The following is a 27289-nucleotide window of genomic DNA, read 5'->3' on the forward strand; positions in this document are numbered from 1 at the left end:
AACACTTTATCTTTTTTTACAAATTTAATCTGTTGACCTGCTGCTGTATTATTTATGTTCTTTCCTAAAACTTTAATAAATACAGGTGGCAGAGGACAAAAACAAATTAAAGAAAAACAGGAATTGTGCTCTTGAACCCAATGCATGCATGTAACAACCACGTCCGTGTTTAATTCCTATGAATATCTTATTATAAATTTCTCTTCAAGCTTAAACTGTAAAAAAATGAAGAAGTTAAAACTTAAAGAACTAGAGAGCAATCTTCAACAAGTTGATGATTTTGAGAATCCAAAACTTCTGCTTGAGCAATATCCAACAAGACCACATATTGCAGGTAAATCTCAATTTGTTTCCTATTTCTTAACAGTATGGCTAACATACTTAGAGGAGACCTATTGAAAACAAAAGGGTTAAGCTAATAATGACTAACTTAAATTTATTGATTTAAATGGATTTACTGTGACTTGGATGCAGCCCTATAAATCTATTCTGCAAACGCTAATTCAAGAAAGCAGCCTCATTCTGGAACCTATGGTTGTTGGTGTGGATGATGTATATAGCAATCATGTATATTTAGCATTAAATTTAAGTCATGTGGGCAGCAAAAATTCTCATTAACAAGCTTTAAGTTGTGGATAAAACATGTTTTTCTCCTGGGGCTGTCAAGGAAGTCAAGAGCTTAATTTGTATCCCTGGAGCTTAAGTTGCTAATTGATGGTGAATATTGAATTATGACTGTCTTGTTATGCTGTTGCACTCCTCTGAAAAGCAAGAGTCCATGTTCAAAACGGTTTAGTGGAAGAACACATGCTATCAAGATAATTCCCATATTTTGGGGTCTTGGACAGAAACACGTTCTTGTTTGACTTGTTCTGTGCTAATCACTGGCTTGAGCCACCTGGGTTTTTTTACAACCTGTCTTGCAAATATATTTACTTTAGTCTTCTTAGCTTGCCTTGCCCACTATAAAGTTGGCTGATTGGCTGGGAGTGTTTGGACTTAATAGGAAACTGTTCAGCTGGTGAAAAGGGGATAGATTAGAGGCCTGCATTTCATTCCAGCCTTACAGTATGGTTTTGTATTTGCTGTCACCTGTATTTCTTTGTTTTTGTCATCTAGCATGTATGCTTTATACAATTCACAATACTTTTGGTGATATTGAGAACAAGACTGTGGCAGATCTTGGGTGCGGTTGTGGTGTGTTGAGCGTTGGAAGTGCCATGTTGGGAGCAGGGTAGGTCTCTTACAGCAATGTGTACCTTGCTTTCTTATAATGTGTGCCGATACTGGATGTATTTCTGAAAAATGATAAAAGTGTGTAACCAGAAAGTCTTGATGAAGCCAACCAACCTATAAAAGTGCAGTTAGTAAATTTTTAGAAAAGGTTTTACGTTAAAGGCTAGCATCCTGATATGGACCTATACTAAAGGAACTGGACCTATTATACATGTGCATTAGGAAATCCCTAATATAGTGGTACCTTGGTTTACGAACTTAATCCGTTCCAGAAGTCCATTCTTAAACCAAAACCATTCTTAAACCAAGGCACACTTTCCCTAATGAGGCCTCCCACCACTGGTGCCCGTCCACCGTTCGGATTCCATTCTTAGACCGAGGTAAAGTTCTCAAACCAAGACACTATTTCCGGTTTTGCGGTTTGTAAACCGAATTGTTCTTAAACTAGACTGTTCTTAAACTGAGGTACCACTGTACTGAGTGAGACCATTGGCCCTTCTAGCTCAGTATTGTTTAGAGTGAATTGCAGTGGTTCTCCGGAGTTGCAGACTGGGGACGTTTCAGTCCCACCTATTTACGCTGGGGATTGAAACTGGGACCTGCTGAGGAATGGCTTGTATCCATATTGGTTTGAAAACTGCAGGCGTAAATTGGATATACTGCGGAGTGGAGATGCAGTCTAGCCATGCTTTGTTGCTTTGAATATACCGTGGTACCTTGGCTCTCAAATTTAATCCATTCGACTTCCAAAATGGTTCGAAAACCAAGGCGTGGCTTCTGACTGGCTGCAGGAGCTTCCTGCACTCAATTAGAAGCCGCGTCGGACATTCAGCTTCCGAAAACCTGAACACTCACTTCTGGGTGAGCCGATTTGTTCAGGAGTCAAGCTGTTTGACTACCAAGGTACCACTGTAACGTGTGTCCCTAAATACACTGGCTGCCTTGAAACGCCACACTGAGCCACAGAGTATGGTTCGTTTAACTAGACTGTGCACAAAGCTCATGTCTTTTCCCACTTTGCTCTAGTCAAGTGGGGAAACTAAGACCAATCCTTGGCTTAGTGTTACGTCCGAACCAGCATGGTTTATTTCTGACACATAACACAATGGAATATGGAGAGACGCAAACTACAAGCACTTGCTCAGGAGTAATACTAAGACAGCTTGTGGTTTATTTAGCCACTTAACTGTGGAGCGAGCCCCTGTGCCAGAACATAGTTTATGCACGGTACGTTTAAAGAAATCATGACATATGCTACGTCTGAATGCTGCCATTATTGCACAGCTTAAACCAGGCATGGCCAAACTTGGCCCTCCAGATGTTTTGGGACTGCAACTCCCACCATCCCTAGCTAACAGGACCAGTGGTCAGGGATGATGGGAATTGTAGTCCCAAAACATCTGGAGGGCCAAGTTTGGCCATGCCTGGGTAAACTGTTGCCAGCTTGAAGCCATAGTGCAGCAATGTCCAACTGGTAGACCGCAATTGACAGGTATATTGGCGGAGTGCTCCAGGTCAATAGCAGAAGTAAAAAAAAACTGATAGCCTGGTCTCTCCCGAGCGCTCGCGATGCGCCCCACCTCCGTGTACCTTCGCCACTGCCGCTGTGAAAGCTCTTGTTCCCTGCATTGGTGGCAGTGGGAGAAGCAGGGAGGCTGTGAACCATTGGGTGAGCGGTTTTCTGCAATCCTTCCTTAAAAAAGCTCAGCAACTCTGATCTCTTCCCCTAAAATAAGCTCAACAACAACTCAGCTGACTCCCCCTAAAGAAAGCTCAACAACTATGAACAATGACAATGGGTAAATCTCTGCCAGTTTTATTATATTGGGAATAGATTGCAGTCTCTGGAGAGTTGGGTGAGCCTGCCATAGAGTAACTCTTCTGTATTGCAAGCTTTCACATGAAGGAATTCACAAAAGTCATTCCTATGAAGAAAACATTTGACACCCTTAATTTATTGAGGTTTATAAAATGTGCAACCTTACACCCACTTTTGAGTTGCTCAGGTGACTTGAAAATTAGCAACCTAAAGACACATTAGTTAGGTAAGGGGTAATTAGGTAAAGGGACCCCTGACCATAAGGTCCAGTCGTGGCCAACTCTGGGGTTGCGGCGCTCATCTTGCTTTATTGGCCGAGGGAGCTGGCGTACAGCTTGCGGGTCACATGGCCAGCATGACTAAGCCGCTTCTGGCGAACCAGAGCGGCGCACGGAAATGCCGCTTACCTTCCCGCCGGAGCCGTACCTATTTATCTACTTGCACTTTGATGTGCTTTCGAACTACTAGGTTGGCAGGAGCAGGGACCGAGCAATGGGAGCTCACCTCGTTGCGGGGATTTGAACCGCCGACCTTCTGATCGGCAAGTCCTAGGCTCTGTGGTTTAACCCACAGCGCCACCTGCGTCCTGGTAAGGGGTAATTACTTGTATGTTTAAATGTCTGAATGAACAGGGTGCATCGCCTTCCTAGAACAAAGTCACGTAGCAACAGGGGAAATTGTCTTTTTATTGTCTGCATTAGTGGTGTGCGGTCATTGGACTGGGGGGACTAGGCTAGTCCCTTAAATGTTTCCCTGGCACCACCTTCCCAATGCCCAGGAAGCTTCTGCCCAGCCTAGGGAGGGAGGTGTGATGCTCTGATGGGTCCAAGAGCCTCCCCGCCACCTTCCCCAAGCCTGCCCAGCTTTTGGAAAGAGGCAAGAGGGCTCCAGCGTCCTCTCAGAGCCCTGGCGTCTCCTCAAAGCCCAGGAAGCATCTGGGGGGAGGCACGATGCTCATGTACATGACATCCCTTCCCCAATCGCTTTTGCAAGCTGGCGCTTCTAGCCCTACAAAAAAAAAGTCACGCCATGCTACTGGTCTGCATCTTGGTAATCATTCATTTATGCATCCAGTCTTCAATACAAATCCATTATTTCCTTCGACAGAAAAGGCTAGTATTGAGCATTCTTTCAAGTACACATATACCAGGAATAGGGGTGCAGGTGGTCTAAACCACTGAGCCTGTTGGACTTGCTGATCAGAAGGTCAGTGGTTTGAATCCCCGCCACGGAGTAAGCTTCCAGCTCCTGCCAACCCAGCAGTTTGAAAGCACGCCAGTGCAAGTAGATAAATAGGTATCGCTGCAGCGGGAAGGTAAACGGTGTTTCCGTGCGCTCTGGCACTTGTCACCGTCCTCCGTGTGCCAGAAGTGGTTTAGTCATGATGGCCACATGACCCGGAAAACTAACTGTGGACAAACGCCGGCTCCCTTGGCCTGAAGGCGAGATGAGCACCGCAACCCCATAGTTGCCTTTGACTGGACTTAACTGTCCAGGGGTCCTTTACCTTTACCTTTTATCTATACATCAACATATTCGTAACTGAAACAAAATATAAAAAAATCCGTCCAGTAGCACCTTAAAGACCAACTGAGTTTGTTATTGGTAAGAGCTTTCGTGTGCATGCACACTTCTTCAGATACCACTTCAGATAAGTGTGCATGCACACGAAAGCTAATACCAATAACAAACTTAGTTGGTCTCTAAGGTGCTACTGCAAGGAAATTTTTTATTTTGTTTCGACTACGGCAGACCAGCACGGCTACCTACCTCTAACTAGAAATATTCGTAACTGTAATTGCTGTTTTTCCTTCCCCCCTTTTCCAGGTTATGTATAGGATTTGACATAGATGCTGATGCCTTGGAAGTATTTAGCAAGAACGCTGAAGAATTTGAGCTGACAAATATTGATTTGGTCCAGTGCAATGTGTGTTCTTTGTCTGACAGAATGCCAAAAACCTTTGATACAGTCATTATGAATCCTCCTTTTGGAACAAAGCACAATAAAGGTTGGTAATAATGCAGCCTTATTTCCAGTGATAAAGCAACTAGCTTTACAAACTAAATGTTTTGTAATTACACTTCTTGGCAATTTCTTTCAGTACTTACTTTTGGATTGTGTAAGAGTAGCGATTTCTAAAGTCTAGTGCCATTTTTTTAGGCTGCATGTGTGGTGTTAATAAGGATTTAGCCTCAGCGCCTAGGGCTTGCCGATCGAAAGGTCGGCGGTTCGAATCCCCGCGGCGGGGTGCGCTCCCGCTGCTCGGTCCCAGCGCCTGCCCACCTAGCAGTTCGAAAGCACCCCCGGGGGCAAGTAGATAAATAGGTACCGCTTACCAGCGGGAAGGTAAACGGCATTCCGTGTGCGGCTCTGGCTCGCCAGAGCAGCGATGTCACGCTGGCCACGTGACCCGGAAGTGTCCCCGGACAGCGCTGGCCCCCGGCCAATAGATGTGAGATGGGCGCACAAACCCCCCAGTCTGTCAAGACTGGCCCGTTCGGGCAGGGGTACCTTTACCTTTACCTTTACCTATCTTCTATATATTGGAAGACTCATGTCACCAATCCTGTTTTGCTCTCTCCTCCCAGGTTGTGCAAACCCAATTCCTTCTGTTCTTCAAAAGTGTTCACTTTCTTTCTACATTTAGCACTAGATTTAAGATGGATGCTTGTGATGTTCTGCTTGTTAATATTTCCAAGCATATGCTATTTTATCCAGCATATTGTAGCCATCTAATAGGGGGCATTTAAAAGGGACGCGGGTGGCGCTGTGGGTTAAACCACAGAGCCTAGGACTTGCCGATCAGAAGATCGGCGGTTTGAATCCCCGGGACGGAGTGAGCTCCCGTTGCTCGGTCCCTGCTCCTGCCCACCTAGCAGTTCGAAAGCACGTCAAAGTGCAAGTAGATAAATAGGTACCACTCCAGCGGGAAGGTAAATGGCGTTTCCGTGCGCTGCTCTGGTTCGCCAGAAGCGGCTTAGTCCTGCTGGCCACATGACCCGGAAGCTGTACGCCGGCTCCCTCGGCCAATAAAGCGAGATGAGCACCACAACCCCAGAGTCAGTCTCGACTGGACCTAATGGTCAGGGGTCCCTTTACCTTTATTTAAAGGGGCAAAACCTTCCCTGTTTTGGGGGGGGGGTTGGGTGGGCGGAGTAAGTCATCTGAAAATGGCAAAAGTTTTACTGAAGTTTAGGCACATCGCTTCTGTTCCTTCCCACTCGTCAGTAAGGTCTGTCATCTTTTGTGGAAAGAGGCACTAATTTGTTTAAGGTTGTAACTAAAAGCATGATGTTAGACAGGAACAGGTAGCTAAAATATTTACTCTTCTTGGGCAGGGAAACTGAATATTCAAATATACTGTTTAATTAGGCTTCCAATGCTGAAAACCTGGAAGAGACACATTTGGCTTCCAAATTAAAGAAAACATTTTTTTCCCAAAAGTGATGCAAGTTTCACTTAATGCTGACGGACAAAGCTTAAAATTAGTTTAATGTTTGTCATCGCACCTTTCAAGATTGCTAGCCTGCTACCCGTTTCAGTAAAACAAGTTTTGCTTTGGCTCATTCAATAGGCGATGTGAAACGTAACAACCATCTTTAATTTCCTAGGCATGGATATGGCTTTTCTCAAGACAGCATTGCAGTTGGCAAGGACAGCCGTATATTCCTTGCACAAGACTTCGACCCGACAGGTACATCTCAGTCAAGTTTGTCTTCTTTCCACCTATATTACAGGAACTGAGTGGGTCAGAACTTATGGGAGCTCTAGCGATACAAATATCACACTTTGGAACATAATTTCACGATCAGCTACATTACAAGTCAGTGTTTAGGATTCTTACCCTTTGGTCACGATGGAAGCAGTCCTATCGCAGCTGTTGCGTCAGTTCAAAAGATCAGGCATGCTTCTGCCGATTGCCGAGGTGACCACTAAACACCTTGCATTTCTTCCATGCTTAGCATATCCAGAAGAAAGCAGATGAATGGAATGTGAAAATGGAAGTTTTAGCAGGTAAGAGCTGACTGTTTAGATCAGCCTTAAAGGCACATGGTTCCCCTTGCTGAAGGTTTGGGCTAGATAGGAGACTGCTGTGAGGAAGAACAACTTGAATTTAATAAAAAAAAATGAAACACAGATTATGCCTAATACAGTCAAAACTCAGTTGTTGAACGTAATCTGTTACAAAAACCCGTTCGGCTTCCGAAATGTTTTGACAACTGAGGCGTGGCTTCCGATTGGCTGCAGGAGCTTCCTGCACTCAAGCGGAAGCCACATCAGATGTTCGGCTTCCAAAAAATGTTTGAAAACCGGATCACTTACTTCCGGGTTTTCGGCGTTCGGGAGCCGAAACGTTCCAAAACGGAGGCTTTGGGGAACCGAGGTTTGACTGTATTTGGGTTGTCTTATAGTGCCTAAAAAAATGAAACTCAAAAGAGCTGCTTCCAAAGCCACTTTGCAAGAGCTACAACGATGCTGACTTGATTACATACGATATAGGAGTCACTTTTGCTTTTTCCGGTTGAGTTGCCCTGAGAACTTGGCTATTAGGGGAAATAAGTATGGTTAAATAAGAGCAGACAATTTTAAAAATCTTTTAAATTGCATTTTAGAAGTAGATCAGGTGATTTACTGCTTGTCCGATAATGTAGCCCCCCCATCCAAACCTTAGACAAATAATGTCCCTGACCTCCAATATCCATTTTATTTTAATTTATATCCTGCCTTATCTCCTGCTGTTTCTGGACTACAACTCCCATCATCCCTCGCTAGCAAGACCAGTGGTCAGGCATGATGGGAATTGTAGTCCAAAAACAGCTGGAGACCCACATTTGGGAAACACTGGGGTAGATTCTTCTAAGACAGATTGTTGTTTTTAGTCGTTTAGTCGTGTCCGACTCTTCGTGACCCCATGGACCAGAGCATGCCAGGCACTCCTGTCTTCCATTGCCTCCCGCAGTTTGGTCAGACTCATGCTGGTAGCTTCGAGAACACTGTCCAACCATCCTGTCCTCTGTCGTCCCCTTCTCCTTGTGCCCTCCATCTTTCCCAACATCAGGGTCTTTTCCAGGGAGTCTTCTCTTCTCATGAGGTGGCCAAAGTATTGGAGCCTCAGCTTCAGGATCTGTCCTTCCAGTGAGCACTCAGGGCTGATTTCCTTAAGAATGGATAGGTGTGATCTTCTTGCAGTCCATGGGACTCTCAAGAGTCTCCTCCAGCACCATAATTCAAAAGCATCAATTCATCAGCGATCAGCCTTCTTTATGGTCCAGCTCTCACTTCCATACATCACTACTGGGAAAACCATGGCTTTAACTATATGGACCTTATGAGACAGATTACAAATATCAAAATGCTTTAAAAAAAATATGCAGCATGCATAATGGCAGCAGATGGTAGATGGTCCTACTTTGTGGCGAGTGCATTGTTCATCTAGCTCAAGGCTTTGTCGCTTTCACCTGCCTGCCTCCCTCTCCCAGAATCCTTATCATACAGCAGCTGATGGCTGATGGCCCTGGAAAAACAGGCCGTGTATCTAAAATGCATTTAGTCCATGGAAACTTGTGTTTTCTTCCTGATTCCAGTTAACCTGCTTTCGCATCATTATTCCCTAATGCTTTTGCCGTTTACACCCAGAGACATAATTGCCTGATACCATCCATTACACCTTAATGTGTTTACTCATTTTGTTTTCAGAACTGAGATACGACCTACCAGCCTCGTTCAAGTTTCACAAGAAGAAATCGGCAAGTATTACATCACTCTTGAGCCAGAGTGAATATAGGAACTTGGTAGTTTTAACTGAAGCATGGGCTTAGGACCACGTATGAAAACCTTTTAGGCAAGGAGCTCTGTGTATTCTGTGACTGAACTGTTCAGCCACTAAAGGTGGATCTGGGGACAGAAATCAAGATCCCGAAAATCAACTCTGTGTTGACCTATTTTGAACATTATGTATACAGTGGTACCTCGGTTCTCAAACACCCAAAACCCAGAAGTAAGTGTTCTGGTTTCCGAACAATTGTTTTTGCTATTTATTTTGCGTTTTTGAGGCTTTCTCGGTTAATCTGTTTTTGTGACTGTGTGGAACCCAGTTCAGCTGCTGATTGATTGTGTGACTGCGGAAATGGATAAAAGCCCCCAATCCAAACAATTTTTATCATCTACAATACTGTCTTATTTATTTTATAGTACAGTACATTGATTATTGCTTTCATTTTATGGATCAGTGGTCTCGTTAAGATAGTAAAATTCAAGTTAAATTGCTGTTTTAGGGGTTGTTTTTAAAAGTCTGGAAGGGATTAATCCATTTTGAATTACCTTCTATGGGAAAGCATGCCTTGGTTTTGGAACGCTTTGGTTTTGGAACAGACTAAGTTTGAGAACCAAAGTACCACTGGACAGGTACACATCCCCCTAAACAAACTGTTGGTGATACAAGCAGGTGGTACAACCTAAGTGTTGGCCAGCAGAGATCCAGGTAAACATTACACTAAGCCTCTGTTTACTAACAGAGCATGAAGTCATCTGTGTCCTGCTGGCCCACATTATGGATTACACCATATTGATTTTTCACACGCAAGTGCTGTTGCTAGAAAGCACCATATTCAAGTAGAAGCAAAAATATACAAGGTGGATACACCCACCTATTTTCTCACAGGCAACCCACCCCCCCAATCTTTCTTACATATACAGTGGTACCTCAGGTTACATACGCTTCAGGTTACAGACTCCGCTAACCCAGAAATACTACCTCGGGTTAAGAACTTTGCTTCAGGATGAGAACAGAAATTATGCGGCAGCAGCAGGAGGCCCCATTAGCTAGAGTGGTGTTTCAGGTTAAGAACGGACCTCCTGAACGAATTAAGGACTTAACCCGAGGTACCACTGTACAGGGTTATCCCCACTCAAGGCCCTCTGCAGTACTAAGCAACTCCCTGCTGGCAGGCAAGCAATAACTGAGCAAGCAAGGTGGCCCTTGTTCCTTCTCTCCCCCCCCCATTTTTTTGGGGGGGGGGCAAGGCCCTCTAAGGGGCTCCATGTGGCTGGTGGGGAGAAAAATGGCAGTTTCCTCTTCCTTGACCATCCCCATCTAAAAAAAAAAAATCCCATGTGGCAAAGCAAGAAAAAGCAACTTAAATGACAGGTGCCCCGATTGCTTTAGGGATGCCAAGAAAGGCTTTTACAGGCACCAGGTTGATCACACACACGACCCAACTCCCAGTGTTGTGGTAAACAGAAAAAGCAAATGAAATTCGAAGGCAGCTATTTAACGAAAGCATCGGCAAGCAGTTCAGAATCGAATCACTCAAGCCGGGTAACTGTACACATTTTGCTTTATTTAAGCCCACCTTTCCCATCAAACTCAAGACGGTGGTACACCTGTTGTTCCACTTCTGAAACTTAATGCAATATAATTCATTGAATTCCAACACTGAAGCACGTTAAGTTTATTTGGTATCTACTAAATACAACTTTTGTACATAGGTTTGAATGAAGGTGGTTCAGTTTTCTGGAGCCTTTCCCCTTTGGCCCAGGGGTTACGGAGGTGGTGGCCAGGGGCAGAGATTTCCCTGCAGAAGCCTTCCCTGGTACCCACGGCTGCCCTGCCTTTCCCCACTGCTGAAATTAGGCTCGGAAAGAGCATTCAGTTGTAGCTAATAGAAAAGGTTGCCGTAATTAGTGTGTGTGGCCTACAAAAGGAGTTGGCAACTCTTGGTGCGTTGTATAACAAACAATTTATGCTTTTATCCAGGCCACAGTCCCTGCCCCCAATCCTCCAGAGCATACTGGGGGGGGGGGGGAGCAAGCAGGGGGTTGTAAGGGGAGAATAGAGGAAAGGGAAGTCCCATTTATGTTAAGAGGGACCACACAGTTCGATTTCACTCAAATAGCTATTATAAAAAGGTATGTTTTTTTAAAAGAAAAAATCCCAAAGAAATAACGTGAAATGTAACTCTTCTATCCCCTTCTTGCAGGTGGACATCGAAGTCGATTTTATTAGATTCTCTTGCAGAAAACAGGATGAACGGAGGAATGATTGAAAACAAATCATTTGTTTCTTTAAAGCAAAACCCTCAATGCTTTTTTGGGAGTACTATTCTGTATCTCCAGCTCCATTTTCTGTCTTCAGCTGTTTGCGGGCAGGCTCTTCCTTCTCAGCCTCTTCCAGTGGTCTTTTCTTTGGACTCGCCGCCCCTAAAAACGTCCAAGAGTTAACTCAGTATTTGATCTATAAAACAGCCAGATCCATACCTCTGCCAATAAAGCAAGTATTACTGAAACTTTTTGTGCAACCGTCCTTGGTGCCTCTCTCAGAACAACACCAAATGCTTACGCTACATATTTGGATGGAAGAATATCGAGGAATGCTTGTGACCCTCAGACAGCCATTCTCCCCTTGGACCTGCAGCTGTTCAAGGTGAAACAGATTCAGCTGTAAAGTGATTATTTTGAAGTAACAGAGGCCTCCGAGCCTATTTTGACTGATCAGCCATTTCCCCCCAGCAGCAAAAGCCTGAACAAGCTGGATGGTAAACACAGCCCAGTGTGCTGGGAATGTATTTTGGCGTTGAGCTATGAGTTGCCAACCAATCTTACTGGCCTTCTGGCTTTTTCGTGGAGATTAACACTGCCTTTTTATTACTTGCCCTGCCAAGGCTTCTTGAAAGATCAGGTTGACTGGAGCCTCTGTTGCACAGCACTATTTTTGCCTGTTCCGGGTAAACCATTCTGCAAAGACATTCAACCTAAAGTATAAAATAAAAAAAATTCCTTCCAGTAGCACCTTAAAGACCAACTAAGTTAGTTCTTGGTATGAGCTTTCGTGTGCATGCACACTTCTTCAGATACTTCACATATCTGAAGAAGTGTGCATGCACACGAAAGCTCATACCAAGAACTAACTTAGTTGGTCTTTAAGGTGCTACTGGAAGGAATTTTTTTATTTTGACTATGGCAGACCAACACGGCTACCTACCTGTAACTGGAACCTAAAGTATGTGAGACTTGAGTCGCTGAGGCTTATTCCTTACCTAGCCCTTTTATTCTGCAGTGGGAAGCTGCATTTGATACCAGGAAAAATCCCAGCCAGTATTAAGAGTATGTGATACTAAACCCAATGCATGCATTCAGAATCTTGTTCTAATAAAGGAAACCGCTCACCTGTTGCACTTTCATCTTCCCCCTCTTCTTCATCTTCACTCTCAAACTTCGTTTTCTTGCCTTGGAATTTCACTTTCCTGTCCTGCGCACCTTGAGGTCCCTTGCCACCTTTTCCTTTACCTTTGCGGCCTGTCGGGCAAGAATAGGCACATCTTAGGCCGCTTAATATTCAGCTTTAGGGGCTTCCCACAACGCATCTCAAGAGGATAAGAAAACTGCAACCTCAACTATCTAAGCCAAATGTTGACAGGCAGCGGTTTTCCACTTTTGCCCTGCCTTTCCCAGAACTTGAACCCTGGACCCTTCTGCAAAGCATATTCACGTGCAGCGCTCCCCAAGCATTTTGCCGGTATGTGTGGGTGAGCCTTCATAGATCAAACCCCGCTGGCAGAACTCGTGCAACCCCTCCACGCACGGTGCTGAGAGTTAGTCTGCCCATCCAACCACAAGCAATGAGGTGTGCAAATCAGTTGCAGAATTCGGATTACATCCCCAGCACGCTCTCACTGCCCCAGCATGATCTTATTTCATAGGCTTTCCCCTCTGCTGCACAGTCCAGTTCACCACCAGTTTTCCTGCCCCCTCCAAAGCCCTGCCCCCACTGCTGCTCTTCCAGCAAATCGGGACCACAAGAGTCACCTAGCCCAACCCCTTGCGATGCAGGTATGCTTTGCCCAACACGAAGCTCAAACACACAACCCTGAGATCAAGAGAGTCATGCTCTGCCAACTGAGCTATTCCGGCATTGGCCTAGGCCTCATGTCTGGCTTGCAGGTTTCCCAAAGGCAACTGGTTCACCGCTGCATTAAACCATTTCTGGACAACATAGCTCCCTGGTCTGATCCAGCCAGACTGATCTTTGTGTCCTTATATGGCTTCTGTGGGTCCAGAAAGGTTTCTGCTGCAGATCCCAAGACTGGGACCCTACTTGAGAAGAGCAGCCCACCGCTTTGCTCAACACCGGCTATCCACATAATAAGGCTTCCAAGAAGGTAAGCTAAATGAAAGAAGACTAAAAAATCAAGGCAAAACGTCACCTTTTCCTTTCTTTTTGTTCAACAGTTCTTGCTGCCCCTCCATGATTTTCTTGAGGCCTTCTCTCGCCACGTCTCCTTCCAACACGTCCCACGTCACCTCTCTGCCTCGCAGCTGCAGGCTCCCGTCATTTGCCGCCTGGGCTTTATCCAGCGCTTCTTTGGCGCTGCTCTTGAACAGGATGATTCCCTGTGTGCAGAAACGCAAGTTTGTCATCTCAATACGCAACCGTTCGCTCGGACATTTTCTTTCTATGGATTCCCTGTAGTCAGAAGAGACGGCCAAAGTGGCGATTCGATAGCTAAAATTTGCCACCGAGTCGTAATGGATGCAGCGGTAAGGACCACACAGGCCAAGCACTCCCACGAGGCCTCAGCCTAAACTAGGTTTGTTGGAACAGTTTACAGTAGAACCTCAGGTTGCGGATATAATCCGTGATGGAGGCACGTCTGCAACCCGCAGCGTTCGCGTCCTGAAGCGCTGCATCTGCGCAGATGCAATTTGGCGCTTCTGCGCATGCGGTGAAACCCGGAGGTAAACCGTTCCGGTACTTCCGGGTTTCTCGTGGTCCACAACCCAAAAACATTTAACCTGAAGTGGCTGTAACATGAGGTATGACTGTATTTGACACCAGTTGCCCAAGAACATAACTGATCACTCCTCTGAACCCTCTCAAGGCGGCCCACTGTTAAGTACAGTGGTACCTCAGGTTACATACGCTTCAGGTTACAGACTCTGCTAACCCAGAAATATTATCTCATCTTAAGAACTTTGCTTCAGGATGAGAACAGAAATTGTGCTGCGGCGCGGCAGCAGCAGGAGGCCCCATTAGTTAAAGTGGTGCTTCAGGCTAAGAACAGTTTCAGGTTAAGTACGGAACTCCGGAACGAATTAAGTACTTAACCCAAGTTACCACTGTATTCCTATTTCGTTTTTAGCACTGCGGCAGCATAGCTGGCATGTCATGCGCTTCTTCAGAAAAGCACCAAATTCACACCATGCGCAGACTCATCTATCATGATAGCTCACAGATATCGGGGCATGTGGTGGCATATAACAGGTGTGTGCACGTAGTAGCCGACGTAAGAATGGTTCTGTTGGGGTGTGGCATGAACACAGTGCACAGATACAAGACGATAGCTCTTTTAAAAAGGTCAAAGCCTTGAACAACCGTACAAATAAATGCTGACATCGTATAGGTGTGCACAAACACAAGCGGTATTTGGTCTGTATTGGCCACATGTAATACAACTCGGACAGAGGTTAAGTGGTATTAGGTACTTATATAATTATTACATTACAGTTTTACTCTGTTTTATATTGTGCTCCTCAGTGTCTCCATATCTGAAAGTCATTATGCACTTGGCGTAAAACTGGTGCTTTTATGAAAAGGCATGTGTTGATTATTGTGAAAAATTTAGATAAGCCACTACAGTGGTGCTTCGGGTTACAAACACTTCAAGTTACAAACTCTGCTAACATGTAAGCAGTACCTCGGGTTAAGAACTTTACCTCAGGATGAGAACTAAAATTGCGCGCAGGCAGTGCAGCAGGCCCCATTAGCTAAAGTGGTATCTCAGGTTAAGAATGGTTTCAGGTTAAGAACGGACCTCTGGAACGAATTAAGTACATAACCAGAGGTATGACTCCCAGTTTGACTCCCAGAACAGTTAAAAAACCAAGGTGTGGCTTCCAATCAGCTGCAGAAGCACCGGACATTTGGCTTTCGAAAACCGGAACAATCACTTCTGGTTTTCAATTCTTTGGGAGCCAGAACTTTTGAGTTCAAAGGCCCTGGGCTTCCAAGGTACGACTGTACTGGCATTAGTTGCTGTTCTTTTCATTTGAGGCCTAAGCCAGACAGGACAACCTTATGATCCGAAGAACAGTGGCTCGGTGCCGGAGCATCGATTTTGCCCACAGAAGGTCCCAGGTTGAATCCCTGCCATCTCCAGCTAGGGCCGGGAGAAATTTCTGTCTGAAATCCCAGATAACTGCTACCGGTCAATATAGGCAATACTGCTTTCTATGTTCCTAAAGCAGCACATGAGTCACTACCCACAACTCTGCCCTTTAACTATTCTCTTTCCCAGGAGAAGATGCTATAGTGGACTACAGAGAGGAATGAACCAGTTCCTGTAGCTTATGAGCATAAAGCAGTCCTCCCAAAGCTAGTTGTGGCTCCTTCAGCTAGGAGCTGCCAGAGTTTCCTGGGGTGTTTTATACTAGCTCTGGTTCCTGGGATATCGCTCGTGTGGCAAATCCATGGGAGGTATTACTCAAGAGTTGAACCATTGAAATTTATGGACCTAACTTTGTCACGCTCATTAATTTCAATGGGTGTGCTCTGAGTAAATCTTAGCTGAAATACCACCCAATTTGTTTAAGGCAGGGAGGGGGAAAGCAGACACCCTTTAGGTGCTGTTCGGACTACAACCTCCATCACTTGTGACCACCAGCTGGGGCTGGCGGGAGCGCAGAACATTTTAAGGCAGGCCACAGGTCTCCTAGGGTTGAGACCCATTGTTAGTTATTCACCACAATGCAGAGTTTTACCTCTACCTATTAATTTGCTGCTTAGAATAAAGCGAAGCAATCACAGCATTCTGTCTAGCAAGCAAGAATGAAATTTATGCTCCGTTTTTATGAGTGCGCCTTGGATAAGAGGAATCAAATGTTTCTGCCAAGTTTTCCATTCTGATTTTCAGTAATAGATTGTATATACCAGGGATGTCCAACCGATTGACCGCGATCTACTGGTCGATCCCTGGGAGGTTTAGGTTGATTGCGGTTGATCGCTGGCTCCCCCCCCCTTTGCTGGGGGAAAAAAAGCACCTGGCCTCGCCCCCTCTTCCATTTGCGCACGATCGCTAGAACGGAAGACAGAGTTTTTGCTGTGAGGCTGATTGTTTACTGAGCAATCTTTTGGTGAGCGACTTTTTCCTTTCTCCCCTAAAGAAAGCTCAACATTTTTTTACCTCCCCCTCTTAAAAAAGGCTCCACAACTTTGTCTTTCCTCCCTAACAAAAGATCCACAAATTTGACCTGAAACCCACCCACCCCCTGCAAAAGGGGCAGATCACTGCCAGATTTTTATTCTGTGAGTAGATCGCAGTCTCTGGGGAGTTGGACGTCCCTGGTGTATACGTTTCGAAGTGAACCACTGTCGTATCAGGCAGCGAGCACAGCAAAACCTGAAAACATCGCCCCATTTTGTTGTTAACATTTCGCCAGATGCAGCAACGCCCCGGGGTCTGACCTCTTTGGCACCTCTGACAAAGTCTATCCATTTAATTTCGCCATGGCCAGAGAAAAGGGCATGGAGGTCTTCTCGGCAAGTCTGATCTTCCAGGTCTCCAAAGAACTTCAGCAAGCAGCCTTGCTTCTCCTCCAGAGATTTCTTTCATTTTCAAAAGGGGAGGGAAAAGATTCCATTAGACAGGACAGACATTTATACCCCAGCAGGATTGAACAAGAGCAAGAGATGGGTTTTAAAGCTTCCCAGCACTTGGGCAATGAGATGTACACAAACTTGGACCGTTTCAAGGTGTGTGTGTGGGGGGGGGGATCAAGCTTGTAGACAATTAGCGAGTTCCCAAGTTCCCGGCTGTTAAAATAGCCCTATTTAGAGATTCTCATGCTACCATAATCACATGGAGGAAGGGTGGGGGGGGGCACACCACTGTACCTCCACACTCCTCAGCTGGCTCCAAGGCCCTGCACCCCCCACCGCCATCCACACTTTGGGAGGACCCATTCCCCAACCAACACAGCTCCACCCCCTTCCACCATGTGATTATGATGTAATGAAAGAGAACGCCTGAATTGGGATATTCCTTCAGTGCTGTTGGCTGCATAGTGCTGCTGGTGGCTCGTAATAGCCATCACATGTTGAGTTGCATGCTTCCAGCTATGTGCTGCTTTACTCTAGGGTTCAGTTTTCCAAGCATGCTCCAGCGATCTAACCTTGGTCAAGACCAGATTACCCTGGATCACACCTTCCTGCGGTGGAACCAACACAAAACCAATACACTCAAAGTCTTGCAACCGCAACTTCAAGAATGTGAATTTATTTGGCACTGCTCATCTCCCTCCCCCAACCCATGTACACAAAAGCACCCATGATCACATTAAATCTGGAATGGGGAGGGGGGGTGTCCTGCTTCTTCCAGGAAAGCTACTTTAGCACAGGACACTGGTAGGAGGAGGAGTATTACACTCCAGTCTGATTGGAGCGTAATTGAAATTTGTAAGATTCTGGAACACACAAACAAAATAAATCACTAAACCATCAATTCTAGCACATGAAGGGCAACCTAAATTGTATAATTTGGCATCTCAATGATTGGTATTATTCATTGTATTATAATTTGGCATTGTTATAATGAGGCTATTATTGGTTTGCAATTGAAAATTAATAAAAGGGGGTATTACAATCCCAGATGCACTTTGGCAATTGAGTTTCAAGTCTCCGAAAGACTATTTTGGAAAAAGCTTGAAACCAAACAGGTAAATTGTTGCCTTTAGCCTTCTCCACACAACTCTTACGAACCCCAATTCTCTCCCATCTGGGTCAGAACAGCCTTTTCCACTGTTTGGCCTAAATTTAGCCTTGGCTAATTAAGTTTGCGACTAGCATGAAAATGCTGACTAGCTTTTTAAATAATAAAAAAACCCTTCTACCAAGTGGACTGGAAGAGAAGGCCCTTTCTCCTCCAGCCAGCCCCTTTGTCGGAATGAGATTCCAGGTGATTTTTGTCTACCCCGCAAGGTGTTAAATACAAGGCTGACCTAATGACATAAAAAGGAGCAGAACTGCTTTCTAGGTCTCCTGTATCTCCAGCAGCACTAGGCAAACAGCCCTTATGAATGAGGCACTCCGGATTTAATTTCTAGAAGAATCAGAGAATTGTAGAGTTGGAAGGGACCCTGAGAATCATCTAGTCCAACCCTCTGCAATGAAGGCATATGCAGCTGTCCCATACAGGGAATTATCAGCAGAAGAAATGTTGTCAAGGTTCAGGTTCCTGTGCAAACCCTCCTTACAGCTAGTCCCAGTCCACAGCCAGTTACCCATATCTGGGACAAAAATGCACTCTGTACCTGCTCAGGGGCATTTCCTACTTACTTCATATGCTCTAGGATTGAGCCTTCGCACTGAAAACGGATGTTGGGGCCGACTACTGGCTCAGTCCCAGTATGTGTAAGAAATCAAGTGCGTACGGGGTGAGCTCCCGTTGCTCAGTCCCTGCTCCTGCCAACCTAGCAGTTCAAAAGCACGTCATAGTGCAAGTAGATAAATAGGTACCGCTCCGGCGGGAAGGTAAACGGTGTTTCCGTGCGCTGCTCTGGTTCGCCAGAAGCAGCTTAGTCATGCTGGCCACATGACCCGGAAGCTGTACGCCGGCTCCCTCGGCCAATAAAGCAAGAGGAGCGCCGCAACCCCAGAGTCAGCCACAACTGGACCTTTACCTTTTTTAAAGGGGGGGGGGAACTAAACAGCGTCGTGTGTTTTGGAGAACCCAGGGGAAAATTTCCTGTTTGTTTTATTGTTCTTATCAGGTCCAGGAGAGAAGACTCAAGGTGGTCTTAGCTAATTGCTTTTCAAGTCTTTATTCTTCCACCTTATCCTTCTAAATTACACAGGGGAAACAGAGGCACTGTGGATTACACAGTTTTGTCAGTGAAATCAAGGGGCATGTACCATTTCCGCATCTTCCGCTTGCTTCTGTTTCTCCTCTTTCTCCCTGCGACAAAAAAGTAAGAAAAAGGATTGCGAAGTTAAGCAGAGCGCACTGCTAGCAAACAAAGAGGAGATGATAATTGTGAGGTTAAAAAGTCTCCGCTTACTGCTTGGCCTTTGCTTTCGCTTCCAATCTGTTCCGTTTTTTCTCGTCGTTCTTCTTCGCAAAGTAATCATCCCTGCACGGAATATATAATTCAATTAAGCAAGCCAATTTAGGGGTACTCTATGCAACGGAAAGGAATATGAAAGCCACCCTTAAGATGTCTGGCTGTTCTTTGAAGCGAGCTAATCGCCGCCTTGGTGCTGCTATAGACAATGGTGACCAATTAGCGTTGACAGAAAAACTGGCTTTGGTTCAAGAAAAAAATAATCAGCTCTTATTAAAACTGGCCATCTGTTTTCCCCTCAAAGCACGATGAGACTCTTCTCCCCACTGTGCTCTGTTCCTCAGACTGCAAGAAATCGCTACCATTGCCAGTGGAAAGATCTCCATCGGGAGGTTGTGGACTCTCCTTCCATGGAGGTTCTTAAGCAGAGGTTGGATGGCCATCTGTCATGGATGATTTATAGCTAAGATTCCTTCCAGCTCTACGATTCTATGATGCTAGAGGGCAGGCAGGCAGAGCAAGACAGAAGACCCCCCCAGACCCATTTTCTAGCACTTGGTGGAATGGACTAGAGCGCAGCACACCCAAAAGCGTCTGCCAAGAGAATTACAAGCAAAAGTCCACTCCAGCCTTGATCGTAGGCTCCTTCGCCAAGGCTATCAAAGCTTGCCTTTACAACTTGGTGTGGGATGTAACATAAGCAGTCAAGTACAACACTTCCTGTTTGCCCAGAGTGGACACAGAGGGGGGGGTGTTACTCCAGCCAGGAGGACTTCCTGTCATACCTGTCTAGAGCATCGTCCCCGAGTGTGACCAGGTAGATGGGCATGACTCTGTGAGTGCCTGTAAAAGGCCAGTCACGCAATCATCTTCCTATCTTTTGCTGCTCTCTTCTGATACTAATGTATTTTGCTGTCTGCTGGCTCTCAGTAGTTTGCAGTTTGCAAAAAGAATAAAACCAATAAATTGGTTAAGTACAACCATTTAATTTTTTAAAAAATAAAAATAAAATCAGCAATAAACTAAAAACAGATTAAAACTCGCAATACTCTACATACCTGGATAAGCTCGTATAAACAAGAGTGTTTTTAGCGGGCGCCAAAATGGGTACAGTGAAAAGGCTTGCCTGGTGTCAACAGGTAAGGAGTTCCAAAGTTTAGATGCCACTACACTAAGAGATCCAATTTTTGACAAATGTGGATCAGGTATTCTGCGCCAGCTCCGCAGATCAAAGAGGTCAAGTGGGCATATATGGGCAAGGCGATCTTGCAGGTAAACTGGTCCCATGTTGGTAAGGGCTTTGAATACTAATAGTAACACACTGGGTGACTAGTAACAATCTATAAGTCCAAAGCATTACGATATCAAGTACATAACTCACCTGAAAAGTACAATAAGCTCCGTGTCCTTGTATTTTTGGTTTGGAGTTTCAACGAACTGTTTGGCAGATTCGACGCTGTCAAAAACTGCAAATACTGATCCCTGAAGGAGGTAAGAAAGGAGATGTTTTAATTTAGATCGGTGGAATATTCCCACAGGAAAAAATAATAATTGAAAAGAGCTTTGACGAAAAGGAGTTACCTTGAACATTTTCTGAATAGTTTTCCGCATCTGAATGTTTTCAACTTTGCCTTTACAATCTAGCCATTCCTTGATATCATCAAGGGTTGCATCCTGTGGAAAACCTTTCTGAAAATTGAGGATTCGGTCAGTGACTTCATATTCAGAGACACGTTTATGCAAACACCTATATGGGGACGTTTAGGGTATTTACACAGACGTAGTCTTGTTTGTGAACAATACCCATAAGCAGGATGGGTAGCAGTAAAGAACGATATTTGAGAGCCTCCCTCATGACGAGCAAAAATCGAATGTCAAGCAGAATTAGCCAACTTAAGCTAAACTGCTCATTACCGGGCAACATAATATGGGGCACAGTGGATAAAAATCAATGATTTTTAATAAAACAAAAAAAACACCTGTTTTTTTATTTAAATCAGAGGTTTTTAAAAATTCAAATCGGATTTAAAATGCTTTTCAGGGAAAAATCTTTCTAAAGATCGTTTTCTATTTAAGTTCTATTTAAGTTACATTGCAGTCCAAAGACTGCATCAAGAAATAAGGATTTGTTTTAAGTTTTTCCTGTGTGCTAAAACTCAGTCTAAGGTGTGTGTTTTTTTAATGTTTAACCACATCAGTTAACAAACATGTTATTGTTTTAGTTAAATAAATTGTTTAAATCGTTATTAAGGAAATGATTTTTTTTTCTCCTTCCAATAAAATACAGCAGAACAGCTGTCCAAATATAAACAGTTAACTTATTAAACCTCACAATAATCTCTGTATTTCTAACAGTATAACCAAATCAGCCATTTTTTATACAACTGCAAAAACTACTCTGAAAATTTCTTATTCCAAAAATGAAAACTTCATTTGGTTGTAAATATTAAGATTATAAGAGAAGGAATGAGTCTTTCTGTAAAAAAAATAATGATTTAAATCAAGTCTTACTGACTAGTGATTTAAATTTATGTGATGTAAATCAAATCCACCCTGAAATATATACAACCAAAAAATAATCAATTTGAGTCGTGCGAATCAACTTGTGTTGACTAGACCCAGCTTTTTTTAAGCATTGTGGGCTAAAGTCGTTTCTGAGGCTCCTCTGGGATTATGGACCCTGAAGCCTCAGTCTTATCATTTTCATAGTACAGTGGTACCTTGGTTCTCAAACGCCTTGGTACTCAAACAACTTGGAACCCAAACATTGCAAACCCGGAAGTAAGTGTTCCGGGTTGCGAACTTTTTTCGGAAGCCAAACGTGCTCCATTTTGAGTGTTACGCTTCTGATTTGAGTACCACACTTCCGTTTTGCGTGTTACGCTGAGGTCTGTCTGTTTTTGCTATTTATTTTGCATTTTTGCGTCTCTTTTTGTTTTGTTTTTGTGACTGTGTGGAACCCAGTTCAGCTACTGATGGCTTGATTGTGTGACTGCAGTACATTGTTTATTGCTTTCGTATTATGGATCAGTGGTCTCGTTAGATAGTAAAATTCATGTTAGATTGCTGTTTTAAGGGTTGTTTTTAAAAATCTTGAATGGATTAATCCATTTTGCATTACTTTCTACGGGAAAGTATGCCTTGGTTTTGGAACGTTTTGGTTTTGGAATGGACTTCCAGAACAGATTAAGCTTGAAAACCAAGGTACCACTGTAGATCTTTCCTGGGGAAAAGTGCATTTTCAATTCACTGAGCCTAGTAAGGCCCAGGGCCTACAATATGCTTCCCAGAATCCTTTGCAACACGCAGGGTGTCAAAGAAATTTTCATGCAGGACTGGGGTCCCCCAAACTAGAACGTTTGAAATCCGGTTGCTTTAAAACACATATCATTTCCACTTACAATATACACAGATCTGCTTTTAACCGCGTTCTTATATTGCTCCGTCACTTCCGGCAAAGGTTTGTTTGGAGATCTTCGGACTTTAGCTTTGTCTTCGCTAATTTCCATCAGCTCAGTCGTTGATTTTTTCAACGCCCCCACTATTACATCAAAGTCTTTTGTGAGGCGATTTAACCTAGGAAGGAAGGTAGAAAGGTGGGTAAAAAGAGGTTATTTGTTTTCTTTTTTTAAAAAAAATCAATTACATTAAGTCTCCTCTAAATACAACCTGAGTGAAAAAGTAGAAGTGTAGATGCCCTTTATGATTGGATTACATCAGGAAAAATGAAGAAATAGATGGAAAATCAATATATCGCATAGGAAATGTATTGGACACAAACTCCTTTTGCAGAAACGAAAGTTAATAAATTTGCAACTACAAATGAAAGTCAATAAACCAGTGGCTGTTAAACGAAAGATTAAGATCGGAACTGCTGTAAATGGATTTATGAAGATTATGGAAGCAGGAAGAAATAAGAACCTCGTATCCTGAAACCCAGTGCACAGAAGTCACCTCAAATTGTTAATTCGGTTTTTGAATAATCGGCTCTGTTTTTAATTGGATTGTGATTGGGTACTGCGATAATGTGGCTTTTATTGGATTTGTAGTAAATTCAAAAAAAAAAAAAATATTGCTTGCACTGCATTCAGATAACATGATGAAGGCTGCACAAATCCTTAAAACTGAAACCATTACCTTCTACTGAACATATTGGCTTGGATGCCAAGGTAAGGTTACATTAGAAGATCATAGAAGTAGTTTTACTCCTCAACCTGTGGTTTTCTCCTTACCTACAACCCTTTATGAATGAATTTTAAGAGGGAGAAATGTAAAGTATTGCACTTGGGGGAAAAAATGAGAGGCACAAATACAAGATGGGGGACACCTGGCTTGAGAGCAGTACATGTGAAAAGGATCTAGGAGTCTTGGTTGACCACAAACTTGACATGAGCCAACAGTGTGACGCGGCAGCTAAAAAAGCCAATGCAATTCTGGGATGCATCAATAGGAGTATAGCATCTAGATCAAGGGAAGTAATAGTGCCACTGTATTCTGCTCTGGTCAGACCACACCTGGAGTACTGTGTCCAGTTCTGGGCACCACAATTCAAGAAGGACACTGACAAACTGGAACGTGTCCAGAGGAGGGCAACCAAAATGGTCAAAGGCCTGGAAACGATGCCTTATGAGGAACGGCTAAGGGAGCTGGGCATGTTTAGCCTGGAGAAGAGGAGGTTAAGGGGTGATATGATAGCCATGTTCAAATATATAAAAGGATGTCACATAGAGGAGGGAGAAAGGTTGTTTTCTGCTGCTCCAGAGAAGCGGACACGGAGCAATGGATCCAAACTACAAGAAAGAAGATTCCACCTAAACATTAGGAAGAACTTCCTGACAGTAAGAGCTGTTTGACAGTGGAATTTGCTGCCAAGGAGTGTGGTGGAGTCTCCTACTTTGGAGGTCTTTAAGCAGAGGCTTGACAACCATATGTCAGGAGTGCTCTGATGGTGTTTCCTGCTTGGCAGGGGGTTGGACTCGATGGCCCTTGTGGTCTCTTCCAACTCTATGATTCTATGAAAGCAGGTTTCCTCAACCTCGGCCCTCAACCTGTGGGTCCCCAGACATTGTTGGACTACAACTCCCATCATCCCTGAGCTCTGGCCTTGCTAGCTAGGGGTGATGGGAGTTGTAGTCCTACAACATCTGGGGACCCAGAAGTTGAGAAAGGCCGCTCCAGATGCTTTTGGCCTACAACTCCCATGATTCTTAGCTAGCAGGACCAGCGGTCAGGGATGATGGGAATTGTAGTTCAAGACATCTGGAGGGCCGAGGTTGAAGAAGTCTGCCTTAAAGGCTTGCTGGACAACATGGGATGCAGCACAGGGAAGATGATGAGCGAGGAAGGACTGATAGGACTCAACAAAAACCCCATCCCTGCTTCCCCTTCCTTTCAGTTAACTTTGAATAAGCACCCATAGATTTACCTGTTGAATTTGATTAACGTTTCCAAAGTCACCCAGCCATCGTCCAGCTTGATCTTCTCCTGGAGGAACTTGTCCCGTGGCAAGTTGTGGTCGCCAAAATAGTACTATGACGCAAGTACGAAGAGCAACACAAATATTAGAAGCCAAAGACAACCTACTGCTTCATTTAGCACCGAGAAATCAGTTTCCATGCACGGGAGCTTTCAGAAGCCTTTCTTCAGAGCGTCATCGGAATTTACAGCACACATTTCAGAGCGCCAGGTGAAAAACGTCCGGGTTTCTGTTCAACATTTTGAAATGCCTTAACGTCATTCCCTCAATGGTTTTATATTACAAACTGCTTGCTAGAAGCTTGATGTATGAAAAATATCAGCACAGATGAAGCTACATTATTGAGTTCAAACCGCTCCCCGCCCCCAAAGGCAATTGTGACACTGGTTACAATTTGTGGGTGCTTAAAATTGTTCTGACAATTCAATTCTGGACTGCATCTCGTCTCATGCATCATCAGAACAAACGGAGAATTTCTGCAGCTGCAGAACCCTTTATAGCTTCTTGCCTGACTTTTCAAGGCTGTTTTTAATCTTTGTTTTTACAAAAGTCTGTTCAACTTAAGAAGCATTGTACTTTATCAGCGATCGGCCAGCAAAGCTGTGCAGACGAAGATTCCTATTCCAAAACATCAGGCTGATATTAGGAATAAAACAGTTCTAAGCTGCGAGGAATCCCCATTTTAAGTACTCAACCAAGACAGCTACACAAAGTTTATAACAGGCGTTTTGCATTAATGCTATGCTAGTCTCAATATTCGTACCTCAATCTGCTGGCAGACCTTCCTTTCCAAGTCAGACATGTTTTCGCTGTCTCCATTTTCGGCCATTTTCGCTACCTGTAATCAGAGCAACATTTCACCTCATTTAAGCACTAGGGCTCATTTAAATGGTTTAGACCAAACTTTATCAGCAATTGCCTCTATTATTATAGAATGTTCTTCTTTTAAATCTGTGTTAGAAACACATATATAAACTAGGCAGCAAACGGGTTTACAATCACCAGGATGGATAAAAATTAAAGATATATTTTTAAAAAATATATATTTAAAAAATCGGAATTTTTCAATTTAAATTAGATTTTTTATTTATTTAAATGCATCTGGACGAAAAAAATTCTAAAGATAGTTTTCTGTTTAAGTTACATTATAGTCCAAAGGCTATTCATCAGGAAATAAGGATTTGTTTTAAGTTTTTCATGTGTCTTAAAACTCAGTCTAAGTTTTTTTTTAATTGTTTAACCACATCAGTTAACATGGGTACATATGCTATAAAGTTGTTGTTTTAGTTAAATAAATTGTTTAAATTGTTATTAAGGAAATGATTATTTTTCTCCTTCCAAAACAGTACAGCAGAAAAGTTGTCCAAATATAAACAATAATTTCATAATTACCTGTCTTTTTATTTCTAGTCCTATAACCAAATCAGTAATTTTTGATATAACTGTAAAAACGACTCTGAAAAGTTTATCTTTAAAATTTTATCTGGTTGTAAATATTAAGATTATACCAGCAAGAATGAATATTTCTGTAAAAAAATGATTTAAATCAAGTCTTAATGACTAGTGATTAAAATCGATCTGATTTAAATCAAATCCACCCTGACAGTTGCCAAAACAAAATGCTTAGTTGCCTTCTTTTGGCTCGAAAGTAATGTTTTTCAATATGACTTTTTGGTTCCTGAAATTGATCTTGATTGTGCTGATAAAATATCACAGGTTTAATTCTACAGGATGTGTTGCTGGTGTGTGAAAACAGGCAAGACCCAAGGTTTCAAGGCCAGGTGGCGGAAACATCAGGCGCCATCTTGACACCTGGGCATCTTCACTTGGTCGCAAGTGGCCAATGACCAGGTGCAAAATGCACCTGGCAAATTTCGAACGCTGTTGTAAATGTATATTGATTTCCAAGCAAGTCTAAAAAAACATAAGCCCCACATTTCAGATTTGAGCCACCTCCTGGCACAGGTTCAGGACATCCAGCATCTCCCCACAGCACCTAATGAAAAAAAGAAATAGCGCTATCCATTACCCTTTGGCAGGGCCGGCCCAATATATTTTGCCATTTGAGGCAAGCTGCAGAATGGAGTTCCCCTCCCAGCCAGGGAAGTAGGGGTGGGTGAAGATTGACATCAGGATCAAGGGGGACAATAAATACCGCATTTTTTGCACCATAACACTCACTTTTTTCCTCCTAAAAAGTAAGGGGAAATGTCTGTGCGTGTTATGGAGGGAATGCCTACGGGTGGCATGCCTACGGATTTTCCTCCTCTTAAAAACTACGTGCGTGTTATGGTCAGGTGCGTGTTATAGAGCGAAAAATACGGTACCTTATTTTTAGCTCTATAGGATGCACCCTGTTTTAGAGGGGGAGAACAAGAAAAAAAAATCTCCCCCTCTCTGCGCAGCGCCCCTTCAGCGAAGCGGCAGGAGAAACAGAGCCCCTTCCATTTCTCCTCCCGCTTCGCTGAAGGGGCGCTGCACAGAGCGAAAGCTGCGCAGCACCTCTCCAGCGAAGCCAAGAGAGCAAGAGGGATCAGTGCGCACTGACCCCTCTTGCTCTCCAAGCTTCAGCGATAGCAACGTGAAGCCTCCGGAGCGTGGCGGGAGCGCTCCCTCTGAGCTTCGGAGGCTTTGCGTTGCTATCGCTGAAGCCATGGAGCCTGCATTCGCTCCATAAGATGCACACACATTTCCCCTTAATTTT

General features: G+C 43.9%; 2 protein-coding genes and 1 long non-coding RNA gene across 3 annotated transcripts in view; 1 reads left to right on the plus strand and 2 right to left on the minus strand.

Annotated features, from left to right (window-relative positions):
* Positions 1-11341, plus strand: METTL5 (methyltransferase 5, N6-adenosine). Its single transcript, XM_082209827.1, has 7 exons — positions 1-334; positions 1120-1234; positions 4883-5064; positions 6668-6750; positions 7019-7070; positions 8754-8803; positions 11036-11341. Exons 1-7 carry the CDS (start codon positions 145-147, stop codon positions 11099-11101), a joined length of 738 nt encoding a protein of 245 aa, XP_082065953.1. The 5' UTR covers positions 1-144; the 3' UTR covers positions 11102-11341.
* The window catches only part of SSB (small RNA binding exonuclease protection factor La), a 20702-nt gene continuing 3788 nt past the window's right edge, over positions 10376-27289 (minus strand). Inside the window, exons 2-12 of the mRNA XM_082203032.1 lie at positions 25349-25419; positions 24535-24638; positions 22511-22685; positions 20691-20798; positions 20491-20591; positions 19107-19178; positions 18961-19003; positions 16516-16656; positions 13259-13445; positions 12222-12350; positions 10376-11255 (exon numbers count right to left, since the gene is read on the minus strand). Coding sequence (XP_082059158.1) covers positions 11155-11255; positions 12222-12350; positions 13259-13445; positions 16516-16656; positions 18961-19003; positions 19107-19178; positions 20491-20591; positions 20691-20798; positions 22511-22685; positions 24535-24638; positions 25349-25414 — 1227 coding nt within the window. The 5' untranslated portion in view covers positions 25415-25419 and the 3' untranslated portion in view covers positions 10376-11154. The remainder of the gene's footprint in view (positions 11256-12221; positions 12351-13258; positions 13446-16515; positions 16657-18960; positions 19004-19106; positions 19179-20490; positions 20592-20690; positions 20799-22510; positions 22686-24534; positions 24639-25348; positions 25420-27289) is intronic.
* Positions 11343-12215, minus strand: LOC309525122. The gene is made up of 2 exons (XR_014216055.1): positions 12050-12215; positions 11343-11806 (listed from the first exon to the last, which is right to left on the minus strand). It is a non-coding gene; the product is annotated as an uncharacterized lncRNA (long non-coding RNA).

This window comes from Podarcis vaucheri (assembly GCF_965113315.1).
Source record: "Podarcis vaucheri genome assembly, chromosome: 1".
Taxonomy (NCBI): domain Eukaryota; kingdom Metazoa; phylum Chordata; class Lepidosauria; order Squamata; family Lacertidae; genus Podarcis; species Podarcis vaucheri.

What these genes read in the sequence shown, in the direction of transcription:
- METTL5 (XM_082209827.1), top strand. Translation starts at nt 145, where the DNA reads ATGCATGTAACAACCACGTCCGTGTTTAATTCCTATGAATATCTTATT. An exon ending in AGTGCCATGTTGGGAGCAGG is followed by an intron (nt 1,235 to 4,882) that starts GTAGGTCTCTTA and finishes CCCCTTTTCCAG; the next exon opens with GTTATGTATAGGATTTGACA. An exon ending in ACAAGACTTCGACCCGACAG is followed by an intron (nt 6,751 to 7,018) that starts GTACATCTCAGT and finishes TTCCATGCTTAG; the next exon opens with CATATCCAGAAGAAAGCAGA.